Raw genomic sequence first — 22,373 nt, 5'->3', positions numbered from 1 at the left:
CACTGCACTCCCCCCCCCCCTCCATGAGTGGACAAGTGAGCAAGCCCTGGAGCCCACAGGGAAATGACAGCTGTCTTATTGTTGCTGTGGTTAGCGTTGTCCTAGTTCAACCCTGGAGTTTCCAGCCTTGACACTGCCTGGGCCCCAGAGTCCAAGGTGCTGGGGCCTGCAATGGGATGCTGCTACCAGGGGCGTAGGCCAGCCTCAGTCCGTGCAGGAGGAAGCAGGCCTCACTCAGGTGGATAGCCCTGTGCCCAGGGTCACATGCTGATGAGCAGCAGAGCCAAGACTGGACTCCCAGGGCAGGGCCCTTTCCATTATCACCTGCTGCCTGCTCAGAAAACATTGTGATTCTTGGAGTTGATAACACACTTATTGGGCATCTGCTTTCCCAGGAATACTGAGCAGATCTGATGGGGGCAGGGATGGGAAGGGTTTGGCAGGAGAATGATGGTGGTGCCCAGGATGGGCAGAGCAGGTTTCCGTCGTGAAGACGGCTGAGTCTATGGTGGTGACTATCTCCCCTCTCTGCTTCTCTCCTTCCACCCTCCTTGCTCTAGATTGGAGGATGGGCAGAGCAGGTTTCCGTCGTGAAGACGGCTGAATCTATGGTGGTGACTATCTCCCCTCTCTGCTTCTCTCCTTCCACCCTCCTTGCTCTAGATTGACAGTGAGAACGAGGCCCTCCTGGCAGCGCTCACCAAGACCCTGGATGACATCCCCGAAGATGACGTGGGTCTGGCTGCCTTCCCAGCCCTGGACGGTGGAGATGCACTGTCCTGCACCTCAGCTTCGTCTGCCCCCTCGTCTGCGCCCCCCAGCCCCACCCTGGAGAGGACCCCGGCCCCTGAGGTGGACGAGCTCTCACTAGTGAGAACCTACTTCCAGCTGAAGTGATGGTGGAGGCATGGGGTGGGGTATCTGGCTGCCGGGGTGGTGGGTGCAGAGCAGTCAGCTCCAGCCCCGCAGGGGTCCTCGGCAGAGAGCCTGGGCTGGAAGTGGGAGGCCCTACCTTTTCCCACCTGGACAGTGGGACTAACTACAGAGGCTTCACCTGCATTCCATGGGACTTCAAGGATTGACTCAGCATGTGTTAAATCCTTGAAATTACACGATTTTCCTAAAGATTATACAAACATGGTAAAAATCAAAGCAGGAACTGTGGACAGTTAAAAGCAAAACCTCCTTAACCCTCTCACAATTGCTTTTTCCTTCCCCATAGGTAACCATGGTTACTGATCTGTTCTGTGACTTTCCTCTTTCACTTTTTCTTTTTTTAACTATAAAAGGGAGCCTACATTATGCATTGTTCTGCACCTTGCTTTCTCAGTTAACTATGTGTCTTAGGAACTCTTCCAGATGAGCATGTGGAACTCAGTTTCAATCTTTTTGTTGGCTGTGTAGTGTGCTTTGGTAAGGATGTACCATTATTTATTCATTTTTAGTTTTATTTTTTATTTTTTGGTGGCTGGCCAGTACAGGAATCCAAACCCTTGACCTTGGTGTTATAACACCGTGCTCTAACTGAGCTAACCAGCCAGCCCTGTGGATGTACCATTATTTATTTAACCGGTCCCCTGTTGATGGATATTAATGTTGGTTCAACTTCTTCATTGTTACTAACAGTGCTGCAGTAACTCTGCTGTTATGGGACTTTGTAACATGAAAATGGATATATTTCTAGAAATGGAATTCCTGTGTCTACAGGTATATGATTTTTTAGTTTAGACAGATACTTCCAGATTACCCTCCAAAGAGATCAGACTGGTTTACACTCCCACCAGCAAAAGTTCAGTGCTGTCTCTGTGTAGAATATGGAAATGTGCATACAGAATAGCAGCTTTCTGGGGAGAAGATGTCAGCTTCTATCAAATTTTCAAAAGGGTCTGGACCTCAAAAGTTACTGAAAGCAGTTGCCCTTGACTCGGGCTGAGGCTGCCCGAAGCTGAGATGTCATGGGGTGTGAAGTGTAGCTTCTCTTGGCCTGTCTTGGGCTTCTCGCCTTGGTGCTGTGGCTCCTGGGGGCTGATGAGACTCAGCTGGAAAATCAGAGCCTGTTGGAGCTGGGAGGGTTCCTAGGTCATGGAGAGTTTGAGCTGGAAAGGCCCTTGGTGACCATGCAGCCCAACTCTGGGAAAACTGAGGCCCAGAGTGGGAAGGGTCTCTTCCGTGGTCACACAGCAAGTCAGTGTGCCAGCAAAGACCAGAACCCAGGTATTCTGACTTTTTGTCTAGGACCCTCTTCTTTCCTACTGCTTTCTAGTTTGCCAAAGCAGTGTGAAATATTTAGTAAGCACCTACTATGTGCTGGGCACAGAATATGTTCAGTCCCACATTGTGGCTTCTACTGATTGGGGTGCTGATTCCTTTCAGTCTGGAATCAGACAGCCGGAGTTTGAATCCCAGCCCTGCCAGTTAGTATTTGTGTGTTCCTTAGGCACACACCCTCTCTTAATCTCTCTATGACTCAGCTTCCTGATCTATAAAGAGGAGTTAATGATAGTGCCTATGTCGCCGGCTGTTAGGAGGATTACAGCAGATCATACATGCAGAGCACTTTGCACAGTGTCTGTCACATAGAGTTGCTCAGTAAACGGTAGTAGCAGTGACAAGGAGAATTCTCAGTGCCATTTCTGCATGGGGACCAAACCTTTCTGGAGAGGGACCAACCTTGCAGAGGCAAAGAGTGACCCCTGCTGGTCAAAGTTGTTTCCCTCCCTTGCCTTAGACCCTGCCTTCATTCCACACACAATTATTGAGCACCTCTGTTTCAGGCACTATGCTAGAGACACAGGAAACAGACTCACTGTCTAGACTCCCAGCATACCAACAGAGTTCTAGAAAGGCCCTGAGAAGTCATCCAGACCCCAGATTTTGCTGTGGATCCCAGAGAGTCCACCAATGGACTTACAAGGACCCATGGACGTCTATGTATCTGTGCATTTTTCTGAGGTCAGCAGCTTGTGTCGTATTCTTAGAGTCAAGAAACAGTTCAGATCCAATCATTTAGGCTACCTGCCCCTCTTATACCAGTGGAGAAACCAACGCCCAGAGAAGGAAATGACTTGCCCATAGTCTCACAGTGAGTTGGAGCTGAGCTGGGCTAGAACCAGGTCTCTTTCCTCCAGTCCAAGGATCTCTTCCTGTCCAAAGTCAGAGAGTCACAAATGTGTGTGTGTTGGTTTGGAGTCTAGGTGGAGTGGTGGGATCCTCCAGCTCCTCAAGAGAGTGTGGCATGGCCATTCTCTGGCTCCTGGGCCTTTGGTGCTTCTTGCTGGGGTGATTTGGGGTGGCATGTCCCCTGAGGACTAAGTTGGTGCTGTTAAAATCTCATCAGGTTTCTCAATTTGTTCTCAGTCTCGGCTATGATAGGATCCCTGGTGGAACTTCCAGATGTATTTATTCAGCTTCTTGTTCACTGAGCCTGGATATGCTGTGTACCTGCCCACAGTACAGAGTGCAGGAGCAAAAGAGTTTCAACAACATTTTTAGAAAAGTTAGTTGGGGGAAAAAAAAGTCAAACAAGCTTACTTGTAGTATTTTTCCACTTGTGTAAAAACAACTGGGTGGGTTGGAGTTAATATCCACATACTATATCCATATATATCCTTGTATGATCAAGCCCACCTCGTGATAGGTTCACAAGAAAGTAGGTGATGATAGTTGCCTCTGTGGGGGAGAAAGAGACCTTGGGCAGGAGGGAGACTTGTTTTTAATTGTCCACACTTTAGTATTTGTGATATGTATATATATGTTTTTACCATTTACAAGTATTACTTATTTTAAGAAATTAATTTTTTAAAAGGTTATATGAATAAGCAAAAATAACAAAAGGAAAATCAGCTAGAATCCCACACCAGAGAATCATTTTAATATGTAAACTTCGAGATCATGTATACATCTACTACAGATATACACAGAGTGTCCCAATGAAGTATTTTCATGATATTTTAACAGTACAATGGACAGATATTACCCCAAACCTGTTTGGGTTTCTCAAAGTCATGGCTGTTCTCTTGGATTATTAACTCAAAAAGATTTACATGTCATGGAGATACTTGTGTGTGTTTGGGATTGTTAGACAATCTGCTATCTGCACTTAGTATATTGGGAACATCATTCCAGGTCATGAAATGCCATCCCCATGTTCTCGCGATGGCAGGGCATGGTCAGTCCTGAGAGGCTGGCCCTGCAGTTCTCCATGTCCTCTGGCTGTGTCCCGGCCCCAGCTCCTCTCCTTTCTGTTTCTTCCCCAGCTGCAGAAGCTCCTTCTCGCCACATCAAACCTGATGTCAAGCTCTGACACCCAGAAGGAAGGGACTGCCTGGCGCCAGGCAGGCCTCAGGTCCAAAAGTCAGCGGCCTTGTGTCAAGGTATTTCTGCACTGCCTGGAAATCTGCCCGGGCTCCCAGGTGGCCTCTTAGGGGTGCAGCCTCAGCTCTGGCTAGGGATATCAGGTTCAATCAACTTCCAGTTTCTCTCCTGGCTCCTCCCATAGCCCTTGTAGCTGGTGTCCTGGGCACTGCTTCTTAAGACCCAGTCCAGTCTGGGGTTCTAGAAAGAGCCCTGGATTTTCTCATACTTCAGTGTTCCAGAAACTGTTAGATGTTAACCTCGGGTTAAAGCGGGGACAGGAAGATGGGGCCTGCTCTCAGGGGCTTGCGTTCTAATGGGGTGAAAAACCAAAACATAAGATCTTTGCTGGATATAGAGGCTACAGGAGATAGAGTATACATTTCTTTCTCTGGGGAACCACTGGAGAGTTTACATCTCTGTCGTGAACACCCAGGGTGGAAGCAAGTCTCCTTGGATCCCATCTTTCAAACCTAACAGGGAGAGGTTTAATAGGTGACTTCCAAGGGTTCCTGTTCCTCAAAGCCTGCACTCAACCCTTACCCTTCTGGCCCCTGGACGTGCCTGCATGGGACATGTTACAGGCAGATCCAAACCCTCAGAGGTGGAATCAGGTCCTTCTGAGACAGTGGCTCAGTGTAGGAGCCTCTCCTTAGCCTGAGCTCCCCTGGGGGATGGCCCAGTCCCTGTGCTCCCGCCCTGTTTGCCCTGGCTGATCTCCCAGAACAAAGGCCCACTCTCTTGTGTTCCATTCTGTTGAGGGGGCAGCAGCCAAGTCCCTTTGTGAGCCAGCTCTTTGCCCTCTGGGAAGCTAGGAAGCTCCCCAGATTGGTGAGACACACCTGACAGCCAATTAGAGGAGTCACTCTGGAAGGAAAGCCCCTGTGTGGGCAAGAGGGGACAAATAAGGCTGGAGAGAGAGGGCGGCAGGTGCCTGGCTGCAGAGGGCCTCAATGCCCAGTCAAGGAGCCTCCCCTTTATCTTCTGGGTACCGGAAGGCTACTGGATTTTTTTTAAACAACTTTATTGAGGTTCCATTTACACATCATAAAAGCCACCTATTTTAAAAGTACAGTTCTATGATTTTCAGTAAATTTATAGTCATGCAACCATGACCACAGTCCATTTTTAGAACATAACCATCATCCCAGAAGTGTCCCCAATGCCCCTATTTACAGAGAACCCTTCCCATGCCCAGCCCCAGGCAGCCACGAATCCACTTCCTGGCTCTATTACCAAAGGGGAGTGGGATGGTCAGCAGGGCTTTGGAAGTGAATCTGGAAGGGTCTGCAGGGTCGAATTCCATGGTCAGGAGACCTGCTACGAGGCTGGTCACTCCTTCATTTCCTCATTGATAGCACGGCCAGGTGCCGGGCTCTGTGCTGGAGGCTGGGGATAAAGTGAAGGAAACCTGGCTGTTCCCCCATCCAGGTGAGACATGCTGGGTGGCCAGTGGCCGCAGGGATGGGGCAGAGGGAGGAGCAGTGTGGGGCTCCCTCCTCACTCTGGCTTCTTTCCTTCTCTAGATGGACAGCACCCAAGACAAGAAGGCCCCCATAACGCAGTCTCAGAGCCGGAGTTGTACGGAACTGCATAAGCACCTCACCTCGGTGCCACCTTGCCCCCAGCGAGCGAAAGCCCGCTCCCCAGATAGGGGCCTGCAGCCACTGCTGCCCCTGAGCTCCCGGGTCCCTGCCAAGGAGAATGAGCAGCCGGGCAAGGACTGCCTGAGCCCCCAGCCAGCTCCAGCCTCTCCCCAGGACTCCCCAGCACTGGGCAGGGCAGGCCCCAGTGCCCAGATGTCCCAGGAGGATATGCAGGCGATGGTGCAGCTCATTCGCTACATGCACACCTACTGCCTCCCCCAGAGAAAGCTGCCCCTGCAGGCCCCAGAGCCAGCCCCCCAGCCCTGCAGCAGCCCATCCAAGCAAGTCAGGCCCCGGTCTCGGCACCCCTCCAAAGCCTCCTGGGCTGAGTTCTCCATCCTGAGGGAACTTCTGGCTCAAGATGTCCTCTGTGATGTCAGCAAACCCTATCGCCTGGCCACACCTGTCTATGCCTCCCTCACCCCCCGGCCAAGGCCCAGAACCCCCAAAGACAGCCAGGCCTCCCCTGGTCACCCATCCCCAGTGGAGGAGGTGAGGATTGCAGCTTCACCCAAGAGCACCGGGCCCAGACCGAGCCTGCGCCCACTGCGGTTGGAAGTGAAAGGGGACGTCGGCCAGTCTGCTGGGTTGCAGCAGGAGGAGGAGGATGCTGAGGAGGAAGAGGAAGAAAAAGAGGAGGAGGAGGAGGAATGGGGCAGGAAAAGGACGGGCCGAGGCCTGCCATGGACCAAGCTGGGGAGGAAGCTAGAGAATTCCGTGCGCCCCGTGCGGCGTTCGCGGAGACTAAACCCTGAGCTGGGACCCTGGCTGACATTCACTGAGGAGTCGCTGGTCCCCTCGGAGCCCCAAGGTGCTCTGCCCTCTCTGTGCCTGGCTCCCAAAGCCAATGACATGGAGGGGGAGCTCGGCAGCCCCACAGATGAGGACAGTGGCCAAGACCAGCAGCTCCTACAGGGACCCCAGATCCCTGCCCTGGAGAGCCCCTGTGAGAGTGGGTGTGGGGACACGGATGAGGACCCCAGCTGCCCGCGACTCCCTTCCAGAGGTAGTTAGAGTTGGTGGTCTGCAGGAGAGGGGGCAGGGTTAGGGTGCAGCATGCCCCACTGTGCTGGGAGCCAGGAGCCCTGTCCCCACCTCCCCACCCTTGTGTTGTTTGAGAATGGGCAAGTCCCTCCCACTTTCTGGCTTTCAACTTCCCTTTCTGTACAGTGAACTAGTTGGAGCCAGTCTTTAGGAAAACACCCACACGTCTCTGAGTTTTACTCACGCGTGGGTGAGGCACCACTTAACAAACATGGAGCAAGATGCCTGCCTTCATGGGGCTTACATTTCAGCAGGGGAGGCAGGCAATCAAAAAGTAAACAAGAAAGGAAGATAATTACAAGTTGTGATAAGTGCTATAAAGAAGACTTCCTGGGTATGACATGACAGAGATGTGGGTCTATAAATTCAGCTCCACAATGAAGCTGAATTTTAACTACTAAGAATAGCGGTCGTGATAGCAATAACAGTTATCTATCATGCAGTTACTGTGCCAGGCACCGGTCTAAGACTTAACACAGATTATCCTATTAACTCCTCACAAGAATACTATGTAGTAGGCTCTGTTATTATCTCCACTTTAAGATACAGAAACAGGCAGAGAGCTATTTAGTGATCAGTCCTATGCTGGACTCTTCCCTGAGCCCGCACCTCTGGACTTGGGAATCAGAGCTCTTCACCACTGTGCTACACTATTTGGCCAGAAGGGGTCACCCTTGTACCCACCTGCTCTTTCTGCAAAATCAAGGAGATCCACCCGCTGAGACCCTGGGGTGGAAGGTGGATTTGAGTTGTTCCTGCCCTTCCTTACAAATAGCAGAGGCATTTGGGTCACCTGTCCAAAGGGAGTTGGGGGTCTCCTCCAGAGGAAAAAACATTTGCTAGTGTTGCCATGTTGGGGAATCTTATCTTCCTTTTTTTTTGTCTTCTTTTCAGACTCTCCAAGGTGCCTCATGCTGGCCTTGTCGCAAAGGTAGATTTTTAGAAATTATTGGTCTATTGTTCCTTGAGATTTTGTCTTGTTGGGGTGGGGAGGAGTTTATTAACTCCTGAGCCTAGCCCTGTCCCAGTCCCCAGGCTTCTGCCCTGATTGCCATCTGGGGCCCTCAGGAGCTGGGCTCTCTTAGAAGGGAGTTAGTTGTTAAAAGCCGACCTCTGCAGGCCTAAGGGAAAGATGGAGAACCAAGGCCTCACACTGTTTCATAAGCTGTCCTCTCTTACCCTGAAAAGAGTTCTTTTCTCTGTGGGGAAAAGTTGACAGTGCTGTGTGACTTTAGGCAAGCTCCTTACCCTCTCTGGGCCTCAATTGCTCCATCTGTAAAATGAAGAGGTTGATAACACTTGTCCTCTCTCCACCCTCCAGTGAACCTCGCCTGTGTCTTCTAAAAGAGCTGTGCAGCTTCAATTTCTCTAACAGCCAAGATGGGGGGTGGTCCCCCCAGCAAATTTTCCACGGGCCCCATTTCCATGGGTGGCAGAACCAGGGTCCATTCCAGTATCCCTTTGCCCTCCTTGAGTGCTCGGGGAGGTGGAAGCCTGCTGCTGACCTGCCTCTTTCTTTTCTGTCCTCCCTGCCCCCACCAGTGACCCTCCTTTTGGCAAGAAGAGCTTTGAGCAGACCTTGACAGTGGAGCTCTGTGGCACGGCAGGTGAGCCAGGGGAGTTCAGCTGGTGGGGTGCCTTTGGGGGAGTTGGCAAGACCCCTGGCAACGAATCCCCCCACACTGAACAGCTCCTCGGGCAGTGAGCAGGTGCCCATTGAGCCCTCCCTGCCACTGCCCCACAGGCTGCACTGGGGGGTGAGGTGCACGATGAGGATGTTATAAGGAGGAGGGTCAGGGTCTGGGGTCAGCCATCCAGCTGCCAGTAATCGGCAAATAAGTGACATCAAGGTCAGAAAAGAAAGAGACATAATTCTCCCTGCAGAGGCGCAGTCTTGTGGGGAAGACAGATTCAACTCACACCATGAGGAGCAGTGTTTGATATGCACCAATTTCAAAGGATGTGCAAGAGCGCTGGGAGCACAGGAAAGGGGCAGGGGTGGGCAGGAGTGTGGCTTGGGAAGACTGCAGGGCTCCGAGAGCAGGGGACATTTGTGCTGGGCTTGAAGGATGAATAGAAGTTGGAAAGACAAAGCAGGGAAGGGTACACCCGGCAGCAGAATCTGCATGAGCAAAGAAAGGCGTGGAGAAGAAAAAGCACAGGATGCCTCATAGTACTACGTGGTAGCACTAGGGGGTCAGGAAAGAGCAGTCACCAAAGGGACTATAGGCAGAAGCATTTGATCTTCAGAATGTAGGCTTCCGGAACCCCCGAGAGGCTCCTGAGAACCCCAGGGAGGAAGAGATGGGCATTTCAGCAAGTTCCCTTCATTGCTTTGGGTGGAATGGAGACCAAGGTCAGATGCAGGAGCACTAAAGGGCACTGTGGTGGTCGAATCCAGGTGGGCAGTTTTACCTGTGGTTCCTGCCCCCTCTGCACACTGGGAGACACCAGAGGCATTTGGGAAGGCTTGTTGAATGATTGGATTTAGAACAGGAAGCCATATCTCGGATGACCTGGAGGCTTTGGCTGCCATTACCAGGCCACGGAAGGGATGGCAAATATATTTTATCACATGCCAACTCCAAATAATTGATGGATTCCCATGCCACATCCCAGCTCGGCCAGCAGTGCAGTGATCAGTGAGTGATGCCCGCCTTCCGTCAGGTTGGGGGAGTGGCAGCACATAGCCACTTCTTTGCCATCCCAAACTAGGCTCTTAGTGTCCCTCAGAGAAGTGATCTGTCTTTACGTCATGTTTCTCCTCGTGCTTGGGCAGGACTCACGCCACCCACCACACCTCCGTACAAGCCCACAGAGGAGGACCCCTTCAAGCCAGACATCAAGCACAGCCCAGGCAAAGACACAGCTCCCAGCCTCCCTTCCCCTGAGAGCCTCCAGCTTGGGGCCACCCCAGGGTCTGCCCACAAGCTGCCAAAGCAGCAGCCTGAGCGGAGAGAGCTCCTGTCCCACTTGCGGCATGCCCCAACCCAGCTGGCCTCCCAGGCTGGCCAGAAGCGCCCCTTCTCCTGTTCCTTTGGAGACCATGACTACTGCCAGGTGCTCAGGCCAGAGGGCACCCTGCAGAGGAAGGTGCTCAGGTCCTGGGAGCCATCTGAGGTCCACCTTGAGGACTGGCCCCAGCAAGGTACCCTGCAGGCTGAGGGGCAGTCCTCCAGCAGGGAAGAAGACAGGAGCTGTGAAGCTGGTAGCCTGCCCAAGGACAGTGTGCTGCTGAGGGACCACGAGATCCGTGCTAGCCTCACCAAGCACTTTGGGCTGCTGGAGAGTGCCCTGGAGGACGAAGATCTGGCCTCGTGCAAGAGCCCTGAATATGACACCGTCTTTGAGGACAGCAGCAGCAGCAGCAGTGAGAGCAGCTTCCTCTTGGAGGAGGAAGAAGAGGAGGGCGAGGATGATGATGATGAAGAAGAGGACTCAGGGGTTAGCCCCCCCTGCTCTGACCACTGCCCCTACCAGAGCCCCCCAAGCAAGGCCAGTCGGCAGCTCTGTTCCCGCAGCCGCTCGAGCTCTGGCTCCTCCTCCTGCCACTCCTGGTCACCAGCCACCAGAAGGACCTTCAGGTACGGGTAGGTGGCTTCAGGAGGGGTGGTGGGCAGCTGAGGACCCCAGTTCTGTTCCCAGGTTGCCAGGGGAGGGAGGAGCCTCAGGAAACTTGCTCTGAAACTGGGGCTGCATCCCCCTATGTGGCTGGTGGCCCTGAAGGTGATCTCTTTGTGGAGGAGTTGTATTTGAGTCCTGGAGGCAAGAAAGCCTGGTGTGTGATGATCAGGAGTGTCCCAAATCTCCTGGCCTTGAGAGAAAAAGAAAACTCACTTCCTGGCTATTTGTGACCTTTTGTCTAAATGAACTTGCCCCTCATTCATCTGCTTTCTGCTTTTATGCTTGCAAAATGAATAGGTTTTTGTGCAAACATATACATACATACACAGTTTAAAACCAATGTGACATTAACCTGTGAAAGAAAGATGTTGTAATCTGGGTTCTGAAAAGTACCTGGATTGGAAGCAGTGATAAGACTAATTCCCGTCGCCCTGTCCTGCTGACTCAGACCTGCCTCACTGCAGCCAGCCGCCCTCTGAGAGCGCTTTTGCCTCAGTGTGGTTGCTCATACCATCTTTGCTCTCTTAGCCAGCCTGGAGAAGGAGCCAGTCCAAAAGCCATCTGGGGAGTTGGGCAGAAAGAATGGAGGTTTGGTGGGTTTGGGGTCACTGGTTGCTTCTCTCTGATCACAGCAGGACCTGATTCTTCCTGGGGGAGGCATGAGGAGGGTCTGTGGTTCCCAGCCCTGTGCTGGAGGCGTACCTGTGTGGCCACTAGGTGGTACTCTCGGGTCTAGAACAGAGCACAGAATCACCTGGAGCAGACTTGAGGCACCCCTAGCTAGGCATCACCCCTGAGTATCTGATTCTGTACATCTGGGGGTGGGGGTGGAGAATTTGCATTTCTAACACGTTCCCGGGTGATGATGATGTTGCCAGTACCATACTCTGAGACCAGAATTCAGGTCATATAAAGATACCTTTTCTTAGAAAAATTCAGCTTTATACCTCTATAATCAATGACTCCTAACTGTTTGAAAATCTGATTAAAGCAAAAGCCCCTCTTCCCATTAAAATGTGCATAAACATCTAACTGGGTGTTCAGTGTTAAGGGGTTCGTGGTCTCCTCAGAAACTAAAGTCAAGAAGTCCTAAATTTTCTGTTACTCAAAATGAGTTCCCCAGCAACTTCACTAACGAGCCCCTCTATGTAATAAGCCAGAAACCATCATCAGAGTCATCTTCTTCAGACCTCTCTGAGCCTCTCTTTCTGGCTCCATTCTGCTTTCCCCAGGAGCACTCCTGCATTACAGCCCTTCACAGTCAAAGATTCAACTTTAGCCTTGCTTTGCTGTGAGCTAAACTTCTCATCTCCACATTAGGCAGTTTCCTTTGTGAGGGTTTGCTCAGAATGCCTCCAGGATTCTCTTCTTGTTGAAAAGCATCTCCAGGCCAGAGCTGAAGTTCCCCTGGCCTCCTTCCCCTCCTGCACAGTTCAGGGGTGTTTCAGCAGGGCCTGTGTTCATGGGTTTGCCTGGGAAGGGTTGAGAACCTCTCTAGAAACCCCCATGTGTTCTCTTTTTCCTCTTCTTGCTTTTGGGCCAGGTTCAGGGCTGGCTTTTTCTGCTCAACAGGGAAAGTTAATTGATTAACCCGGTTCCTGCTCAGCTGCCTGGCAGAGCTTGATACCCAGTAAGCCCAGTAATCAGCCTTCTCCAGACCCACAGTTCTTCACCTGCTTCCACTGCCAAACATCCATCCACAGGGAGCATTGTGAGCTGGTTTAAGAACACAAACCTCAAACTCTACAACACCCTTCGGTCACTCTCAGCTCTTCGGGTAGGAAAGGTCTCCTGATTCTGTTGCAAGTGGATGATAATAATATTATTATAGAGCACTTTAAAGTTTGCAGTTTATATTCCCTTCTATGACCCTATTTGAGCTTCACAGATGTACTTGGAGGGCACATCTGCTCCTTATCCCATATTATAGATGAGGAAGCTGAGACTCAGAGAGGTTAAATGGAAAAATAGAGCAAACATGTTCTGAGCAGTTCCTGAGCTAAGGATTTACATGCATTTTCTGATTTGTCCTCACAAATGGCCAAGGAGGTAAACAATTGATTATCCCTATTTCATAGAAGAAGCAAAGCTGAGAGAACTGCAGTAACTGACCCAAGGTCACCCAGCAGGGAGGTGGCAAAGCTGGGACTCTGGCTGGCTGACTGGAGAGAACACATTCTCAGCCCTGTGCTGTGTTTTTCAAGACTCAGATGGGAGGAGTGAGGGCAGGGTGCAGACAGGTGGGAAGGCTGTAGGGGCGTGGCACCCCGAGCTCCCTTGTGCCATGCCTGCTGATTAGCCTAAGAGCCGGACCAGACCCGGGGAGCTCTGATGGGCGGTAGAGAGCAGTGGTTCTAGAATTAGAAGACCTGCTTCCAGCTCTGACTTCTCCATTTTCTAGCTTTAGGCAAATCCCATCTTGAACTTGAGCCTCAGATTTTTCATCTAGAAAATGGGGAAACAGAAGACCTCAGAGGGATTTTTCATCAGATCAAATAATGAAGTGAAAGGGCTTTTCTACCCCTAATGGCATAGAAAGGCAAGGCTCAGAAGGGCAGGGTTATAATTAGCAACCCAGTGGTTCCCAGCAGTCAAGTCCCAGAAGCTGGCAGAAGGCATGCATCTGAATGTTCAGATCCCCACACAGCCCGGGCTGCCATTGCTAAGGGGGAAGCTGGGTTTCTGCAGGAGGGAATTCGAACACATCTGCCCTCATAAATGAGCCCCAAGGAAGCACATCTTGCCTCCTGGAGCAAATCCGCCGAGAGTGAGTGCCTCTGCTTTGCTTGTTCACTGACAGATGTGAGAGCAGAAGGCCGTGCTCAGACAGAACGCCAAGCATCCGGCACGCCAGGAAGCGGCGGGAAAAGGCCATTGTAAGTGACGTGGGGCCCTAGAGCCCAAAGTGAGTGGGGATGAGCAGGGGTGTCAGGAATTGCGGGGCTTCAGGGACCCAAAGCCCTTGAAGGCTGGCTGGGGAGCCCCTCAACCTTCAGCCCCTGCCTGGGGAAAAAGGGACTGTGGCTGCAGTAGACAGTTCTATTTCTCTCATTTGAAAAACACCAGGCTCACCAAAGGGCATCAAAGGTGGCACCGTGCGAAGTGCAGCCAAAAGACTGGCTGAGAGTCATGCAGTTGGTGGCAACTTAGAGCTCAGCATCAGGGTCCTTAAGAGGACCAAGAAGGCAGACTATGACCGGTGGGGGCAGAGCCAGGCTGACCAGGTCACAAGCAGTCCTGCCACCACCTGCTGTGTTACCTTGGGCAGGTCCCCTGCTTCCCTGAGCCTCAGTTTACTCATCTCTACACAAGGGAGTTGGGCCTTGTGCTTCCTAAGGATTCTCCCAGCTTGATCACATCTAAGAGACAAAGAGAGCCTGTCCCTTGCTCCCCACCCACCTCCCTAATCATCTCCCCAGGTTAGTCCACAGGCCCTGGCCTTGTGGGTTCACTTGGTGAAACTACTGCAAAGCTCCCCACAGAGGAGATACATCAGGAGCCTGCAGTGGAGCTACAGCCAGCCAGCTATGTCATGTCACTAGAAAGGAGGGAGGAAAAGTAGGACAGAAACACAAAAAGACAGCTAGACTCCCACCAGAATTTTTCCCCAGAACGTGGTACTGGGGTACGGGAAGCGGGGTATGCATGAGGTATGCCTACCTGAGGTATGCAGACCTCTGCAAGCGTGCACTTAAAACCACAGGTGTGCAGGGATCCTTCCTGGAGTCTGAGTTTGAACATTCAGCAGTTTGACAAGCTGGCACTGTTCTAGGCTTTGGGCGACAGCAACAAACAAAATAGATGAGGTCCCCACTCCTGTGGTTGGGGCAGAAGGGAGAGAAAGACAGTAGATTCATAAAATGAAGAAATAAACAATGGAATTACAGATTGGGATAAGTGTTGTAAAATTAATAACATCAGAACTGAAACGTCTGAAATAAATGGCTGTTTCAGATGGGTGGGGAGAGGCATCTGCAAGGAGCTGGGCCCTGACTGATGAAAGGCAGCAACAAAGCAAAGATCCCGGCGGAAGGGCATTTGGGGCAGGGGCAGGAAAGAGCTGTATGAAGTCAGGAAGCTGCATGGAGGCTGGGAGGCGGGGGTTTCTTTACTGAGTGGAACCTAGACATATCACGGTGGGGGACCCCCAGTTCCCATGACTGTTGACAGCAGAGCCCTGCTGTGGACCCCGGGCCTGGGTTTTCTTCCTCCTCATCTGTGGTATGTGGGTGGGATGGCTGAGAATCACCAGCTATAACCAGTTCCCAGAGAAAACCTGTCCAAACCAGAAACTGTCAGCTTGGCCCATGGGAGCACAGGTTTCCAGAAACAAGGCTGGAGTTTCTGTGGCAGGTCAAAGTGACTCTTCCAATAGCAGTGGCTTCAACAAGATCAAATCACAGATCTTAGACGAGAGGAGGGGAGGTTCCAGCCTGGGCTTCCCCCCAGCCCCTTCTCTGCCAGGCTATTCTAGGTTCCTGCTGGCATAGCACTGAGCTCTCCTAAAAGTGACTTCTTGGTCACAGCATCTATATTGTGGTTTCAGCTTCTACACTTTTGACCTGGCAAAACAAAAGATAATGTTAGCTCCAGTAGCCCTAATGCTGCCTGTCTCATTAGCTTTCCTTCCAACCCACTCTGACCCCCACCCGTTAGCATCAACCTCAGCACCTTGCAGCTCCACCCCAACATGTCAGACTCAAAACACGAGTGCAGAAGCTACTGAGGATGCAGTAATGTTAATGGTGGTGAGTCCCTCTCCCTTCTTAGCTTGGTCTCTGCTCGTTTCCTTTATGTAATCAGTTGCTTCCTCCGGGGGCCACTTCCCCATCCAACCCTCATGGCTTCCCTCCTCCAACAAGGGCAGGTCTTCCAGTATAGAGATTGTCACTGTCCTCTCTTGACTCCAGCTGCTGTTGCTTATTCCACCAGGTGTCGTGGACTGGGATGAGGTCTCCATGGGAGCCCACCACCGAGGGGGCCCCAGAAAGCCAGGCCATGACTGGGTCCCTCTCTGTCCCTCTTCTCGAGCAGGGTGAAGGCCGCGTGGTGTACATTCGAAATCTCTCCAATGACATGAACTCCCGAGAGCTAAAGAGACGCTTCGAAGTGTTTGGTGAGATTGTAGAGTGCCAGGTGCTCAGGAGAAGTAAGAGGTGAGAAAAGACAAGCCATCACAGACGAGGGGAGCGGGGAGTGGCACAGGTCCTGAGCCAGGGCTGGGCACACAGAAGAGGCCTGAGACTTGTGGAACCAATTGGATGAAATCCACTGCTTCGACCTGGAGAGCCAGGCCCAGGAGAAGGACCAATAATGATCATGCAGCCAGTGATAGCAGCAAACCCGTGCTGATGGTTTGCTAAGTGCCCGGCAGTTTCTGTGCACTCTCTTAGCTAAAATTGCCAGTGCTCCTGTGACACAGGCACTCTGACTCGTCCTATTGCTGTCCTTTCTGAGGGATCAGACAAGTTAAGTGAACAGCTTGTTCGAGGCAGAGCCAGAACTGGAACCCATATGTCTGCTTCAGGGCCTTTGCCTTGGAGATAGTGCAGGGTAGCAAGCAGCTTTCAGCAGCTTGAAGACAACTTGTGTTGGGACCTCCTCTGCAGCAGCGAGCCCCAGGCCTTATATTCCGCTAGGCAGCCCTGGTTTTTCCTCACTCACCTGGGGAAGCTATGTTTCATCTGTCAGGGGATCTGCAAAAAGAACAGGTTACATATGAATCCACAATTTAGATGTCAAAACTTTGTCAGTTTTAAAATATTTCTAAGTGATCTCCCATTATACCTGCAAACTAAGTTATTAGGTTTTTTAAAATTCTAATTTAATAATAAAAAGCTTCAGCAAGAAAGTAGTTTCTTGTGTTAAGAGTCATTGTGCACTTTATACCCATTAGGAAAACTACTGGCAAAAAAACAGAAGGACTGTCCGGCTAGTTCAGTTGATTAGAGCGTGGTGGAGCTGATAACACCAAGGTCCAGGGTTCAAGCGCAACACTGAGGGTTGCAATCCGTTGCCGGTCACGAAAAAAGACAAAAAGACAAAAAAATAATAATAATAATAATAAAAAGCTTCAGCAAGAAAGTAGTTTCTTGTGTTAAGAGTCATTGTGCACTTTATACCCATTAGGAAAACTACTGGCAAAAAAACAGAAGGACTGTCCGGCTAGTTCAGTTGATTAGAGCGTGGTGGAGCTGATAACACCAAGGTCCAGGGTTCAATCCCTGTATCGGCCAGCCACCAAACAAACACACAAAATGGAAAATAAATGCTGGGGAGGATGTGAAGAAGTTGGTACCCTTGTGTAGTGTTGGTAGAAATGGAAAATGATGCAGCTGATATGGAAAACAGTATGGCAGCCCCTCAAAAATTAACACAGAGCTACCAGCACTTATATGATCCAGCAGTTCCACCTATGGGTATCCAGTCGTGTGTTGCTTAACAATGGGGATATGTTCTGAGAAATGTATCATTAGGCAGTTTCATTGTTGTGGGAATATCAGCGTGCACTTACAGACACCTATATCGTATAGCCTATTGCTTCTGCGTGATTAATGCATTGCGCTACCACGTTACCATGGCTGCAATGTCACTGGACTATAGGATTTTCTCAGCTCCAATTATAATCTTATGGGACCACCATCATGTATACATTTCTTATTGACCAAAATGTTGTTATGTGGTGTAACTGTATATCCAAAAGAATTGAAAACAGGATCTCAAAGAGATAATTGTTCACCTGTGTCCATAGCAGCATTATTTACAATAGCCAAGAGGTGGAAACAACCCAAATGTCCATTCACAGATGAATGGTTAAAATGTTTCAGGTTTGCAATATGAAAATTTTCTGGAGAGCCTTTGCACAACCATGTGAATATACTTAACACTACTGAACTGTATACTTAAAAATGATAAAGATGGCAAATTTCATGATATGTATTTTTGCCACAATTTTTATAAAAAGAGTCATTACACAAGTAGAACTGGTTTGAGTTCTGTGTAGTCTTCAGGATATCAAATGAAGACAACATGCAAAAACAAAGCTAGCAAATTAATCTCTTCAGAGAAGGGTCAACTTGTTAAGATTTAAAAAGCACACAGGATCTTTAAAACAGTCTCGGGCATTCTACCAGTTCCAGACACTTAAAGAAGTAGAAGAGTTAGTTCCAAATTTGCCCTGCTTCAGAGAGATGTCAGGAAATGTGATTCACTTAAATGATTACTAGGCACCTCTGTGTGTTTGTAAGCCTGTCCTGAGCAGTAGGGGAATGGCTCTTTGTCAGTTCACGTGGCAGATAGACATATCAGTCAGGATTCTTTCTCTTATTGCTCATGGAACTGAAAAGTTGGGGTAGATCTGACGATAAATCCCCCTCACCTTTGTGTCCTTCTCAGGCAGGATTTCCTGCTTGTTGCAAAGTGGCTGCCTCTAGCTCTAAGCTTCCCTCTTACCAGCGTAGAGACCATGGGCAAAGGACTTCATGGTTCCAGCTAAGAGCCGGGATCGATTCTTCAGGTTCAACTCACCTTTGTGTCCTTCTCAGGCAGGATTTCCTGCTTGTTGCAAAGTGGCTGCCTCTAGCTATAAGCTTCCCTCTTACCAGCGTAGAGACCATGGGCAAAGGACTTCATGGTTCCAGCTAAGAGCCGGGATCGATTCTTCAGGTTCAGCTCTGAGCAGCAGGTTCATCCTTGAACAAACCAGTGTCCAGGGAGGGCCACGTTGTGTGACTCAGCCTGGCACCTGGAGCCTGGCTGACCCCATGGTGCTGTTGTCAGAGAAAGGGGAGTGAATGCTGAGCAGGCAGACGTAATAGATGTCTGCGCTGAAGGATAAGATGTGTACAGAATACCAGCAGTGTCAGGAGACGTGAGGGCCAGGTTAGCAGCCAGGGCAGTGGTGGCCAAGGCCAGCTGTGAAAGGTGCAGAGCATGGTATAATAGTATAGATTGGGGAGCAGGCGACAGTGAGGAAATCTCGGGGGGTGTAAAGAATGTCAGCCTTAAAGTCAGAGATGCCTGGGTTTGAATCTCTGCTCTGCCACTCGCCTTTGGGTGGCAGCCAACAAATTAGCTGCTCTTATTATTCCATTACAGAGGGCTGCCCAGTGATGGCCATCATCTCTACTTGGGGGCCATGTGACATTGGAACCGAATCATTGTGGCATTCTGTTCCCCCTGTAGTGACGGGTGGTCTGACAGTGTCCACCCAGCGCCTCAGTAACATATGCTCCTTGTCCTCTCCCCCAGGGGCGAGAAATACGGCTTCATCACCTACCGGTGTTCTGAGCACGCAGCCCTGTCTCTGAGGAATGGCGCTGCCCTGAGGAAGCGCAACGAGCCCTCCTTCCAGCTGAGCTCGGGCGGGCTCCAGCACTTCTGTTGGCCCAGATACACTGACTATGGTAAGTGACCAAGGCCCAGCTGCATCTAGTAAGACCCAAAGCAAGGGGCATGACCTCCTTTAATGACACCCAGCCTGAAGCCCCTTCTGGACATAGCCCCCATACCCAAGCCCCAATGTGCTGATGGTATACCTTGGTAGCCACTTTGCCTGGAGGCCACCATCTTGTTTTTCTTCTTGCCTCTGGTCTGTCTTGTCCTGTCATGTGACTGGTACCAGCGAGAGAGTGAGTTGGGCCTCCGATGGCCTCTAGGAAGGTTCGATCTTGTGTTCACGGCCAGCTGCCAGAACTCTGGTAATTGTCTGTTGGCCTCACAGGGCCAGCTGCTGCCAACCCCGTGGAGGGGCATTCCATGGTGCCGCCTGGCAAGGCAGCAGCCTTGTCCATTAATGAATCACAGTGAAACAATACTGTCATTATGACCTTGCTATGTGGGGACAAGTTGGTGAAGAAGGACAAAGAAATACATTATAGGAAAGGATTATTAGTAGGGGAGAGCCCAGTGCAGCCTTTGCAGTACAGGGCTGAGTGCCAGACCTAGGTGGGAGCCAGGCCAGGCAGTGCTGCACCTGGCTGCATGTCCTTTTATGGGACTCAGTTTACCTCTCTATACAGTGAGGGTGTTTTAGTTTTGTTGGCCCTCCCCTTGTGTGACTTCTGCAACAGGTTACTGATGGGTGAGAAGCTGTTAGGGGAAGTAGAACTGTAGGATGTCAGAGCTGGAAAGGAGCTCGGAGTGCACTAGTTCAGCCCCCTAGCTCTACACACAAGGGCAGCTGAGTCCAAGATGTTGACAGTGTGGCTGAGATGCCACAGAAGGATGGCAGTTGATGCTCAGCGTCCCAGTGCTCACCCCTGCTCTCTGAGGCCTTAGACCACATCCGCCCCACAGGGACAACCCAGAGTGGCAGATTTTCCCATCGCCTGGCCTTTCTAAGTGGCTCACTGCCTTCCCCTCTCACTGACTCCTCTACCCTCCCACCCCCTGCCCAGATTCCAATTCTGAAGAGGCCCTTCCTGCATCAGTGAAAAGCAAGTACGAAGCCATGGATTTTGACAGCTTACTGAAAGAGGCCCAGCAGAGCCTGCATTGATAACAGCCTTAACCTTCGAGGAATACCTCAATACCTCAGACAAGGCCCTTCCAATATGTTTACGTTTTCAAAGAAATTAAGTATATGAGAAGGAGAGAGAGCGAGCGAGCGTGAGAGAGAACACACGTGAGAGAGAGACTTGAAACTGCTGTCCTTTTAAAAAACAAAAATCAATGTTTACATTGAACAAAGCTGCTTCTGTCTGTGAGTTTCCATGGTCTTGACGTTCCACTGCCACATTAGTGTCCTCGCTTCCAACGGGTCGTTCTGGGTGCGCCTCCAAGTGCTGGTCAGTCACCCATTGCCCCTTCCCTCCCGACTGACGTCCTCTCGTAGACTTGCAGCTGTGTTCACCCTACATTTCTTGTCTGTAGTGTGTGATGATGAAATTGTTACTTGTGAATAGAATCAGGATTATAAACTCATTTTTAATTGAAGAAAAAAGCATATACTTTAAATAATGTATTTATGGCTCAGATGTCCTGTGCCTGGGATTATTGTATCGCTTCCTTGATTTTTTAACTATGCACTGTCATGAGGTGTTTGCCACTGAGCTGCTCTGCTCCCCTTGCCAGACTGCCCAGGGGGTGCTGGGAGGCCGGTAGGCTGGTCCCAGGAAAGTGCAGCCTGCAGCCACAACTAGGAGCAGTGAAGAGGGGTTTCTAGGCCTTTTCTGCCAAGCCCTGCCCTGTCTCTTAGTAAGCAAGTTGGGGTCAAATTGCGATGAGAACCCCTGTCTTGTGCCCAGCTCATGCTTAGAGTGTGTGTCCAGCCTGTCCATGCGTACTCGGACCCTCGCATGCCTTGTAAGGAGGAGAGGCAAGCTGCATCATTCTGGTTTTCCAGGCGAGGCAGGCAGTGCCCTCAGAGGCGAAATGACTTGTTCGATGCCCCATGGGCTACAGACTGGAAGCCTAAGGACTCATTTTTGGGGTTAAGTCAACAACTGACTCACCAGCATCAGGCAAATTCAAGCTGTGGCATGTGTCTTGGGTATACCATCGGCTTTGATCCTGAGTAGTCCTGTGGTTTGCCTCCATCTGTGGGCACACCATCTGAGCCTCAGTGACGCATGTGGCAGTGGTATAGATAGATAGTCTGGGAGCTGTCATCCTTTTTTGGGCCAGCTGCCAACCCATCCTACTCCCTTCAGCTAATCCCTAGTTTTTACCTTTTTCTCATCTGTAAAGTTGTTTTCGTGGTATGAGGCAGCTCGTGGATATGGCCTGGAGGAGGATGTGAGGGCTGGGGAGGGATAAGGCAATCTCCAAGTTCCCTTCCAACTTAGAAAACATTCTAATTGGGCTTTACTTTAAACTCCGTGTTTGTGAGTGATGTCAAAGCCATATCCAGCTCGATGTTCTACAGGTGCCCTGGAAGCCATTCATGAGAGAGAGTGAGTCTAGGCAGGGTATGAGCATGTTGCTTCTGCTTATACAGAGCATCTCCTCCTTAATCTCTTTCATACATCAGAGTTCCTTGAGAAATTTTTGCATTAAAAAAAAAAAAATTCCTGCTGCTTTAAAAGAGTTTGGAAGTGACTCATTAAACTAAACAAGACCTAGTCCTTTGAGAGTTGTAGTTGATTTTTTTTTTTTAAGATTATCAAATACCTCCATAGGTAAACTGAGCCCACAATCTTGTCCTGGGTGGTGATCATACTCCCAGCTTGTGGATATGGCTGGAGGAGACAGGCTTTAGCAGGAATAGGGAATTTGAGCTCCTTTGGGTCAAGCCAGTTGGCCTTTTGGGACCCCAATTTCCTTTTCTGCGAAATGGACTATTGGGGGGGAATTAGGCAAGTTTCAACAATATTAGCTTCTGCCAAGGTGGTGTCTAGCCCAGATGGCAGATACACAGCATATGTGCCACTACTCCCACATCCTTGGCCAATGCAGACATAACTGATCGATCACAGCACTCATGTTCTTTGAGCCTGGATGTGCTATTAGAATCCTCAACATAGTGCTCTGGGCAGCCCTTACTAATGGATCAGAATTTAATCTTCTTGACATCCTGGTCTAGTCTTTGGAAGGTTTCCGTCATTCACACAGAACTATATACTGGCCCATCCCAGTCTGTTGTATCCTGATCTATGACAGAAAATTTCCCTAAAGCCATTCCTTGGCCCAGGACTCCCAATACTACTGTGGCACACTACCCCACTTGGATGGGGAAAAAGGAGGACAGGAAGGGAGTAGGATAGT

General features: G+C 50.4%; 1 protein-coding gene across 2 annotated transcripts in view; it reads left to right on the top strand.

Annotated features, from left to right (window-relative positions):
- The window catches only part of PPARGC1B (peroxisome proliferator-activated receptor gamma, coactivator 1 beta), a 108,338-nt gene extending 87,978 nt beyond the window's left edge, over positions 1-20,360 (top strand). Inside the window, exons 3-12 of one of the 2 annotated variants that reach the window (XM_008565909.1) lie at positions 664-870; positions 4,257-4,373; positions 5,880-7,005; positions 7,938-7,974; positions 8,586-8,650; positions 9,823-10,627; positions 13,468-13,543; positions 15,702-15,823; positions 18,918-19,072; positions 20,066-20,323. In XM_008565909.1, the coding sequence (XP_008564131.1) occupies positions 664-870; positions 4,257-4,373; positions 5,880-7,005; positions 7,938-7,974; positions 8,586-8,650; positions 9,823-10,627; positions 13,468-13,543; positions 15,702-15,823; positions 18,918-19,072; positions 20,066-20,166 (2,811 nt within the window). In that variant the 3' untranslated portion in view covers positions 20,167-20,323. Of the gene's footprint in view, positions 1-663; positions 871-4,256; positions 4,374-5,879; positions 7,006-7,937; positions 7,975-8,585; positions 8,651-9,822; positions 10,628-13,467; positions 13,544-15,701; positions 15,824-18,917; positions 19,073-20,065 lie in introns of both variants that reach the window. The other variant, XM_008565910.1, reaches the window with a different exon arrangement.
- Positions 20,361-22,373: the final 2,013 nt, after the last annotated feature.

The sequence above is a fragment of the Galeopterus variegatus genome, unplaced genomic scaffold (assembly GCF_000696425.1).
Source record: "Galeopterus variegatus unplaced genomic scaffold, G_variegatus-3.0.2 Scaffold212, whole genome shotgun sequence".
Lineage (NCBI taxonomy): Eukaryota > Metazoa > Chordata > Mammalia > Dermoptera > Cynocephalidae > Galeopterus > Galeopterus variegatus.
Note: the sequence above shows the minus strand (reverse complement) of the source record. Positions and strands in the feature narration are given on the sequence as shown.